Source organism: Nicotiana sylvestris, chromosome 3, assembly GCF_000393655.2.
Source record: "Nicotiana sylvestris chromosome 3, ASM39365v2, whole genome shotgun sequence".
NCBI classification, from domain to species: Eukaryota; Viridiplantae; Streptophyta; class Magnoliopsida; order Solanales; family Solanaceae; genus Nicotiana; species Nicotiana sylvestris.
This window is the reverse complement of record NC_091059.1, coordinates 208,735,401-208,746,206: the sequence shown is the minus strand read 5'-3', so window position 1 is coordinate 208,746,206 and position 10,806 is coordinate 208,735,401. Positions and strand designations below refer to the sequence as shown.

General features: G+C 33.2%; 1 protein-coding gene across 4 annotated transcripts; it reads left to right on the top strand.

Moving 5' to 3' along the window:
• The first annotated feature begins 1,419 nt into the window (after window positions 1-1,419).
• Window positions 1,420-6,269, top strand: LOC104218658 (uncharacterized). 4 transcript variants are annotated; one of them, XR_011406337.1, is made up of 6 exons: window positions 1,420-1,539; window positions 3,092-3,146; window positions 3,217-3,360; window positions 3,582-3,655; window positions 3,729-4,157; window positions 6,099-6,269. XR_011406337.1 is itself a non-coding variant. In XM_009769199.2 (5 exons), the coding sequence occupies exons 2-5, from the start codon at window positions 3,099-3,101 to the stop codon at window positions 3,862-3,864; spliced, it is 402 nt and encodes a 133-aa protein (XP_009767501.1). In that variant the 5' UTR covers window positions 1,420-1,539; window positions 3,092-3,098; the 3' UTR covers window positions 3,865-4,174. The 4 variants fall into 4 exon arrangements, 3 of the variants coding, with proteins under 3 accessions (XP_009767501.1, XP_009767502.1, XP_070027529.1); XM_009769199.2 differs by lacking the exon at window positions 6,099-6,269 and having other exon boundaries at window positions 3,729-4,174; XM_009769200.2 differs by lacking the exon at window positions 6,099-6,269 and having other exon boundaries at window positions 1,422-1,589; window positions 3,729-4,174.
• The last annotated feature ends 4,537 nt before the right edge of the window (window positions 6,270-10,806 follow it).

Genomic DNA, 10,806 nt, shown 5'->3' with positions numbered 1-10,806 from the left:
GGGGAGGGAAGCAGTGAACAAGAAGAGAAGTGAGCGGCGAAGAGGGGGGAGCAGACGGTTTGGAGCCAATTGTTTGAGAGAGAATATATAAGAGAGTGGTTTTTTAAGATTTGACCATATAATGCCAATTGTTTGAGGCTGTTTTTGCCAAATCTAATATAAGCCAAAAAAAATTGCCAATTCATATTATGTGTTGTCATTTTGTGCCATTTTTTCTAATAAATTTGGAGTTAATAGCAAAATTACTTTTTCGATTCAAGCATTGGGCCCTGTGATTTAAAACCTGCAAGCCCACAATATCTTCTAGCCCATTTGCCTTGACAATCACATCAATATCCTGATTGATTACAACCTCTGTTTTAAAAGGCAAAACTGGGACTCGCTTCAGGGCGGAGCATTCGTAGAACGCCCCTGGGCTTATGTGTGGGGCTTAATTCCGTGAGGCTTACGTCTTGACCGTCGGGGCTTACGCCCCGAACACGCCCAACGCCCCGCGTATTGGGCTCGCCTAATAGAACTTTATGCAATTGAGTGTAACTAACCTTGTAAATGCACAAAATTTCTTAATTAATCGTTGGCTATTCAAAATTACTTTTTTCTAAATCATAAATCGTCAAGTTGAGAGTATTTTATGTTATAATTAAAATAAAAATTATTGCACGTTATCCACTAAGACTGCTATGATAGTAAATTTTAAATAAATCTTTCATTTAAAAAATATTTATTTATTAACTTTTGTTATATTTTTATTATATAATAGTCCATAATTATTTTTCTTAATATTTTTTTTCATGTTTACGTGATACAATACTTATTAATTTAATAGCTTAGTATTAGCTATCCTATTTACAAATAATTAGTTATCATGGTATTGTATGGTGAATTATGTGTTACTTTATTAACTTGTTGAAACTTAAAAATAAATGATGCTAGAGAATCATATTTCAATTGTGAATAATGTTTTTATATATATTCTCTTTCAAATAGAAAGCATATTAAATAAAAGGAGTATTTTATAAAAAAAATATCAAATTATAATATCGAAATTCTTTCAAGATTCATTACCCCTTAAGAGATACGTATAAAATTTCGTATCGAATAAATTATTTTTGATGTTTGAGTTGTAACGATGTTGCAGCTAATCTGCATATTATGATATATGTCATACTTTTCGTATTATTCATGGTTGAATTATAATTTATAAATATTTTAAATAGATTACTTATTACTATAATTTTATGATTTTAATGTAATTTTTATAATTATTTTTTATTTTATACTATCTTAAAATTCTTAAAATTAGTAAAATTTAAAAATACTACCATGTCTTAGGGCTTACGCCTCACCTCGTCAAAGGTAAAACATCTTTTATCAAGCCCCGCCTTTTAAAACATTGATTACCGCCCCTAATTTCAAATTCTGCGCGAGCTTCTCAGTTGAAAAACACTTTCCCTCGGCTCGGCTCCCAACTTGCTCCTCTCCATTTTTCTTCTGCGGCGATCACTGATCGGTGATCTATTTCTCTGGCAGAATCGCGTTGTAAGTTTCCGAAACGACTTCTTCTTCTGAACGGAAGTTGGTTAAATCAAGTACGTCTTAAACTTGTTCTAATTGCTTAAATAAGATAAGTAATTCAGTATCAGCAAATTTGAATAAGAATCCACATTATTATAAGTTCTATGAGTTGATTTTTGATGATTGCATTCGTCATTTGAGTTTCGTATCTTAAAAATTCCACTGATAGACCTCATTTATTTTGAGATCTATTGACGAAGAATTATGGATGAAAATTGGTAAATCGCTGAATTTAATTGTCTGATTAAGCAATTTCACAAGCATCGGACAGCATAGATACTATATTAATGATGATGAGAGGCATGATATATAGAGTATAAGTGATTCACGTATTATAAGCTTGACCTATATCAATTAGGAATGTACTGTTTTTTTCATTTGTGTGATTCTAATTCTAATTATGCGTCATGAGTGATCTGCTGTTTAGGTGGTCAACACTGCATAACTAAAGTTTGCGATGATTTGCTCATCACTTCATCCGTTGCTTGTTCTGACTAGTACTTTCAGATTGATCCATGCTTGTTCTGATTAGAAGTGCTTGTGTTTTCTATTAAAATAGTACTGATTTGTTTGGTTTCGGGACTAGTTTAAATCTTGCATTGACCATACCTCACCAGATTTTGATGTCTGTCTTGGTTAATTTCTGAGTTGTAAGTTTCCGAATCGACATTTTCTTCTGAACGGAAGTTGGCTAAATCAAGTACATGTCATAAACTTGTTCTAATTGCTTAAATCAGAAAAGTAATTCAGTATCAGCAAATTTGAATAAGAATCCACATCATTATAAGTTCTAGGAGTATCATTTGCTAATTGATTGCATTCGAGCCTCGTATCTTAATAATTTCCGCATTTGTTTTGTCCATTGAAGAAGAATTATGGATAAAATTGGTAAATCATTTAATTAATTGTCTGATTAAGCTATTTCACAAGCACCAACAGCATATCTACTAATAAATGATGATGATGAGAGGCATCATATATGGCTAATAAGTGTGATTCACGTGCGTGCTATCTAGAAGCTTGACGTATATCAATTACTCAACCAAGGAATGTGCTGTTTTTTTCAATTTGTGTGATTCTAATTAAGCGTTATGAGTATTCTGCTGTTTATCTGGTCAACACTGCAAGCTTTAACTAAAGTTTGGGATGATTTGCTCATCATTTCATTCGTTGCTTGTTCTGACTAGTACTTTCAGATTGATCCACGCTTGTTTTGATTAGAAGTGCTTGTGATTTCTGTTAATTTAGTACTGATTTATTTGGTTTTGAGACTAGTTTAAATCTCGCATTGACCATGTATAACCAGATTTTGATATGTCCGTCTTGGTTAGTTTGATAGACACATTATACATTTTGCATAACTTTTTAAAAGTATATCTGACATTTGATAGAACATTACATGTGTATTTCAGTTACAAGTACTTATGTGGGAATTGTCGCTAATATGGTGTCACTTTCCTGTCATGTTCATTTCTTGTTTTGGCAGTCTCTTATTATCCACTTTTTGCTAGTACAGATCCACAATGGAACTAGAAGTTGCTGATGTCACAAATAAGCGCCTGAAACCTTCTGTATGTCCCCTATCTTTTTAAAGCATTTTAACATCATATTTGTCCTGATAGCAGTTAACTTTGCTGTTAGGAGGAGGATAATGAAACCACACAGACTGGTAGTGAAATTGCAAAGGCTACAGAAGAAGAAACTGCTGCTGCCACACTGGCATCTGAACAGATGGAGCTGGAGATTGCTAATATTCTGGAAAAGATCAACCGTTTCACTAACCTGGTATGATTTAAATTCTTAATTGCACATAACTAGGCAAATAACTAGGACAGTGACATAGCATAGAAAGAAGAGATGGTTGAAACCCCAGCCTAATGAAGCAAATGATGGACTTATATGTCGTTAATAACAAAGTTTGGTATTTGAGTTTGGCTCATACTCTTTGATATAGCTGTGAATGTCTATATTGGTTGACACACAATTCTTGTTATCACCCTGAGAAGGTCTCTGAACTGCTGGAATCAGGGAAGTCCATGCTGAAGGAACTGAGTAATGAGTTTGAAGAGCGGATTATTTTGTAAGTGCGGAAGTAGAAAATTAACTAATTAGGACAAGGTTGGTTACAAATGCTGAAGCATATTTATTTGCAGAGTACACAAGGAACAAATGGAAAAGTGGCAAGAAGAGATTAAGGAACTGCGCTTGCTTGATACTTCAAATGAGGAGGCTGATGCTCTTTTGGGAAATGCTAAATACCTACTTCAGAATGTCCAGGGTGAATCCTGAGCTATCTGCATTATGCTAAAGCTTCTCAATAGGCAAGCCGTTCACGTTATGCTGGGTAATTGACATTTGTTTTTGCATTGCTAGTGGTTTTGTCACCTAGATTGGTACTTATGTTCTTACTAAAAGAACAATAACAGAGCCTTACATGATCGACAAGAGGAGAAAAAGAATTCATTTGAAGAACCGTACATTTAGTTGCTAACTGATGTAAAGCTACTTAACACTTCCCCTATGACAAACTTCTATAGTTTTCTGACTGAGAAGTCTACAAAAAGTATTGCAAATTGGAAAAGGTGAGCTTTTGATGCACATATCCATTGAATTTCTCAATACTCTTCATTTTGTTATTTTGCTCTCCAATCTATAGTTTCTTTTTGATATATCTGCTGTGAGCCTGCTCCATAAGTTGTTCATAGCAAGCTGATTTTCTTCTTAATGTTTCTTCCCATCTATTACTTTAATCACCTTATTTAATCCAAGGCATTATATGATCCAAGGCCTTATATTTAATCACCTTATTTAATCACCTTATATGATCCAAGGCCGAAGCTCTCTTTAAATCGCCTTATTTCATTTTATATGATCCAAGGACCAAGCTCTCTTAGAGATTTGTAAATATCAACCTTAATTCAATTTCTTTTATGGAATAGCACATATAAATTATTTTCATCATGCTCTCAGATAGAAAGCAGAGTGGGGTTAGGAAGTTGGGAGCTTCCGTATAAACTACAAAGTGCACTTTTTCTATTTGAGGCCTAAAAACTAGTTACATCAGTAGGAACACAAGGAGAAAAAACCATATGCAGTAGTAGATATATATATATATATATATTATTCTCTGCTTTCAGCGAGAACCTAAAATTGTCACTTGTCAGTTCCAATTTTCATTCCATTTGCTTTAATTCTTTGCAAAAAGTTGTCAAACATGGATAAGACTGATCCAACCATCTAATCAAAATTAGAGAAAACACGAGAAGAAGAAACGGATTAAACATGGAAGCAATTGAATAAAGAGGAAAACTGAGATAAACTCTTCTAAAAGGATCACAACCATCTAATATCTTCACTGAAGTCATATTTACATAGAAACAAAACCTAAAGCCCTCTCAAAAGGGAGAGGAATAGAGATGATAGAACCTAAGTCTATGTCGGCCTCTAGAAAATGAAAAACACCATGTTTGAGTCGATACTTCTAAGAGTCGCCTACGGAGATGGGTTGGCCGGAGATTAGTCCAAGGCGTGATCTAGAGTGTTGCCTGGTCATGACCTCCCTTGCTAGAACTGGCCAGTCAATTACGTTTCTCTCAGACTCTTCCTCCTTAATCTTCTTCACTTGGCTGTGCATAAGATGATGACAATCAGCCTCTTGGTTTTGCTCCAAGAATCCGTCTTCTTTCTTTGCCATGCTGTTGTTCTTCTTCTCCATATGAACCCACAAAAATAGGTTGTCTTCAGTCTTCCTCACATAACAATCACTGAAATGGTTGCCTATATATAAATTTAGATTTGGTGAGTTTGGCACCCAACCGCAACTCCCAAGAGTTTCTTTCTTTCTTTATATATTCTTTTCATTTTGTGGTGGGGACGCGGGGTTGGGAAGTTTGTTCGTGATTCAGAGTCTTAGGAAGGGAGGGAAGTGAATCAAGAGGTTGGTGGAAATTGAAAAGTTCTTTGTCAGATTGGATAGATACAGAGTTTGAGACTTAATGAGAATGGAGACAACTGTTTAAGACCATATCCATATACATGAATTTCTGACCGAAAATCAAGTAACTCCAACCTTACGCGTTAGGTAATACCACACGTACACGTACACGTGAAATATTAGATTACATCATTCGCATCACGAGGAAGGTAACGATTAGCTATTTAGCTTTCATGCCTTATGACTCTTTCCTTTCAGACAATAGAACATTAACCTCTATTCTAGAAGTCAAAAGATACATGCACTAAGTTGATAACACATGTTTGAGGTTAAATGGTACATGAATATTGATAAGATAATGGATTTAATTTTTATATAAATGTAAAAATTTACACAGTTTAGTGCGTTACTTATTTCTTTTCTTAGATTATTAGCTTAATTGTTATTATACACAGGTAGCTTTAGTTAAATTTTTATGTAACTTGATAGTTAAAAATTTATTATACTTCTCCTTTAAAAAACATTATGTAAATCCTATGATAATTATGTATGGGTCAAAATCTGATCAAAGGAATTTTGCTTAAGGAAGAGCAACCAAGAAGCAATCGAGTCGAAGTCGCGTATAGGAAATGATATGCCGGCAAGTGATTTGGCTATGGTCGAGGTCGAGCACTCAATTCGGTCTGAATTGCCAATTCTACACTTAGATATTCTATGGGATATTCCAGGAATTTAGGTACTCCGGTTAAGGACCGCTGGGTAAGGAAAGTGTTGGGTATAAATATCATGAGAAAGTGTGACACAAGGGGGGCAACATATACACACACAACGAGATTTACATTCCTAAAAGGATAAGGATGCTCCAAAGCCTCAAGCTCCTGACCGAAAAAGAAGATGAGAGCTTAGAATCTCGATATGTATCTTTAATTCTAGTTTATCAAACGAACGGAGGGCGGTCTTGTTTGAACATGGTGATTCTTTTCCTTTATGTATTTCTCATTATTGTCACACCTCCTTTTTCCGGCACCGCGAGGTGGGTAGGGAGTTTTTTCCAATTAAAGGACAGTCGAAACGGGATTGGTTTAATTATTTCAGAGTCGCCACTTAGGAGATTTAGGGTGTCCCAAGTCACCAATTTTAATCCCGAATCGAGGAAAAGAATGACTCTATATTACAGTCTACGTACCAGAAATCCGGATAAGGAATTCTGTTAACCCGGGAGAAGGTGTTAGGCATTCCCGAGTTCCGTGGTTCTAGCACGGTCGCTCAACTGTTATATTCGGCTTATTTATCTGATTTTTAATACAATTATGAACCATGTGCAAATTTTATCTTTTACCGCTTTATTATTATAATTATTATTTTTTAGGAATGTGAACATCGCTTAAAACATATCTTTGGATTGTGTCACATGAAATGCACCCACAATACGAAACATATTTTATTTGATGTTTTAGGATTTAGATTTGGGTCGCATGAAATGCGCATCCGAGTTTAAGAAGGTAAAATTAATTAAATCGCGCCTAAAGAGTCTAACGCGTCATCATCTTTGGGGAAGGAAGTGAAATTCACTAAACAATCCATCCCTAATTCTAAGTAATTTTTTTTAATAATTAAATAAATAAATGAGAATGGAGAATCCTATACATTTGTATTATTTACATCTATTTATTTTTAGCGAACTCCTTTAATAATATCCCTAATGACTACCCTTTTTTATTATTACTAAGTTTTTTTTTTTATAAATATAAAATCAATATCTACATTCTTGAAAGTGACATATTAAATAGAAGAGAAAAACAAATATTAGCAGAAAATAATAAAATTATAATCATAGATACAACATGGAATTATCGGAAAGTAAAAAAATAAAAAATAAAAACTAATTATCCCATAGTTGGATTAAAATTCAAATTATTAGTAAGACTTAAGCTTATTGAAACTAATTATTTGCAAATACTGAAAATTGAAAGAAATAAAAACAAAAACTTGAGTACTAAATCATATTTCTAAAAATTTAAACAATTTAACATTAACTAACTTTGTTTTAATTCATCATGTCCTAATACTTGTTTGCAAACTAATTCATGTTATAACTGAAATTGACTACATGATTCGGATTAACTTATCGTTGACGAAAAACCTTATGAATAAGGAACTTAGTTAATTTTTGCCAAACTGATTCAATAACGCCATTTTTACGTTATTTCTTCTATTTTTTTTTATTTAAACAATTTTAATTAATAATCAGGCTTAACTATATTTCCTAATAATCTGGTAAAGGCGTTATTTAATACGTCGCTATAATATGCCTAGTTATGCCGATGACAGTGATTTACAGAATAATAATACATGAATAACCTAAATACAATACAAAAATTAAATTAAACTAAATTAAAAATTTAACACTCCATTCTTCATTTCAGCTTACAAAATGCCAAAATTACAGTTGTGTACCTGATATTGTCAATATAAGAAGAAGAAAGTCAGCAACGTAATACGTAACACAGCAACAGCAACAATAACCAGCAATAACCAGTCAACGAAAATCCCAGTGACAGCTTTGAAAAATTCAAAATAAAATCCAGGAATGCCGAAAATAATGGACAGAAACCAAAGGAAATTTTCAGATTTTTGAAAGGCTAGTTAATCTTCAACCCTTAATTTCTACACCTGTATACCAGAATATTTCTCAGGTGTGTACTACTTTCTCTTCTAATTTTCAAAATTTTTTTTTTCTTTGTATGTTTTTTCTTTTCTTGAGAGTTTCAATGTTTTTTTTTTTTCGGAATAAATGTTCAGCTTTTTTTCAATCTTTTTTTTTTCTGTCTGTTTTTTTTTTCTTCCCCTCTTTTATTTGTCTTCAAGACTTCACATATATAACACATCCCATAAACCTTTTAATCAATTAAAATCAACCCATTTTCTCTACCAAACCCATTATCTTCCCACTCATCCCCATTATATTAAATAAACATATCACACCACCCCATTATATTTTGTCCCCCATGCTTTATTTAAAATAATGCAAGATTCCCCTTTAATTTAAATCTTGTCCCCCCTTTATATTAAATAATCATATCACAACCCACCCCATTTCATTTTGTCCCCCATGCTTCAAATAAACAATTACAAAATGTACAATTCCTAAACTACCCCCTCCAACCTTACTGAAATTACCAAACTACCCCTGAACGTACTACAAATTTACCAAATTACCCATCAGCTATAACACATCATTTAATCAAACATAACCAAAATATAGACAATATGATCAATTTCTAACAATGTTCAAACAACAATATGAACATGGATGAACATCATAACAACAATATCACATGAACATGATTTTAACAACATTTCAACAACAAATCACATGAACACAAATTGAACAACCAAGAACAACTAAAATTTGATTGAACAATATTTTAGCAACAAACAATCCTATTTTCGGATTCAACAACAACAACAAACAAAGTATGAAGATTTCTAAATTCAATCATATTGAACTTAAAATCAACTCTAACAACATTACAACAAACAATTCTTATATTAAACTTTAAACAAGATTATGAGAACAATTCAAGCAATAATCATAAATGGTAAACAAGAAATCAAACTATACAAAATTCGGATTCAAGATCATCCAAACAAAGTATGAACATGAATGAATCTATTTTAAGACAACAAACATGACGGATTAAACGATTAAAACAATATATTCCTTTAATACAACTAAATTCTTTAAACAAATAACAAGATCGACGAAGAAACAATTATGAACTTAAACTTGAACTTAACAATATTAACAATTTCTAACAATACATAAACACATGAAACAAATTGAAGAAACAATTAATTAAATTTCAATTTGAATCTAACAAACATCAAACTAACAAATTCTTACTTAAACAATACAACAAACATGAAATAAACATGAAAACAACTAATTAAACTTCCATTTTAAAATCTGAAAATTGATTTAACAAATAACACATGAACATGAACTAAAAATTAATTCAAACGATAAACAAAACAAACATTTGTTGATTTTAGATTCGAAAATATCAAAACAAAATAACGGACAAAATAAAATTCAAAAACTACTAACCGGATTGAAACGAACGACGAACAATGACCAAACAAACAACGAACTTGTCGAGCCTCGACCAAAACGAAGAAGACGGAAGGAAAGGAGCAGCAGTGGCGGGGAGCTGGACGGAGAAGAGAAGCAGCAGTGACAACGTCGGGGTAGCTAAACACGACGAGAAGCGGAAGCAAGTCGGAGCAGCGATGGACGACGACATGGCATCTTGGTTCGCTTTGTGTTGTTCCGGCGTGGTTGGGGGTCGTTCGTAGGTGGTGTTTGGACGGAAAAGAGCTAAGCAACCACAGCAGTAGCTTGACGTGTTCGTAAGGAGGAAAAGAAGCAACATGGTCAGCCATAGACGTCGAGCTCAAGCTTGAGCTCGTCGAGCCTCGTCAATGGCGGATAGGGCTAGGGAATTCGGACGAAGAAGAAGGAGATGAAGACGATGTAGCCATGGGTGGTCGGATTTAATGGGGGATCGTGGGAGAGGTTTTGGAGAGGAAGAAGATAGGGTGGCCATTGTTGGCTTTCTTGAAGCTTGAGGAAGAAGAAGAAGGAAATAGGGGGGGGGGGCGGATCTCTTTCCTTAGTTTTTAGGGTTTTCCTTTTATTTTTTGTTTTGTTTTGTGTCTTTGAAATGCAAGATAGGGGTATTGGGTCTTTTGGGTTATGGACTGGGTCGACCCAGTTCGAAATGGACTGGGTCGTAGGGAAGATTGGGCCATTTTTTGGGCCTATGGCTTGAAATCGAAGAAGAGGCCCAATTCCGACTTTCTTTATATTTTCGCTCTCTTTTCTTCTTTTATTTTTCTAAAACTAAATTATAAAAATACTTAAACTATTATTAAGAACTAAATTAAGTTATAAAAGCGCAAATTAACTCCCAATAACAATTAACGCACAATTAAGTATTAATTAAGCATAAAATTGTATATTTGGACATTAAATGCTAAAAATGCAAACGATGCCTATTTTTGTAATTTTTTAATTTTTGTAAAACAAATTTAATTACTTACAATTGTAGAATTAAATCCTATATGCAAAATGCGACATATTTTTGTATTTTTTATTAATTTATCAAATAAACACGCACAAACAAATACAAATAATTATTCAAAATATCACAAAATATCACAAAATTGCACACCAAAGAAAAATCATTTTATTTTTGGATTTTTTGGGAGTAATTCTCATATAGGGCAAAAAT

Coding starts and splice junctions, on each gene's coding strand:
- LOC104218658 (XM_009769199.2), top strand. CDS start 3,099: ATGGAACTAGAAGTTGCTGATGTCACAAATAAGCGCCTGAAACCTTCT. Junction 3,147..3,216: donor ATAAGCGCCTGAAACCTTCT/GTATGTCCCCTA, acceptor CTTTGCTGTTAG/GAGGAGGATAATGAAACCAC. Junction 3,656..3,728: donor TTTGAAGAGCGGATTATTTT/GTAAGTGCGGAA, acceptor ATTTATTTGCAG/AGTACACAAGGAACAAATGG.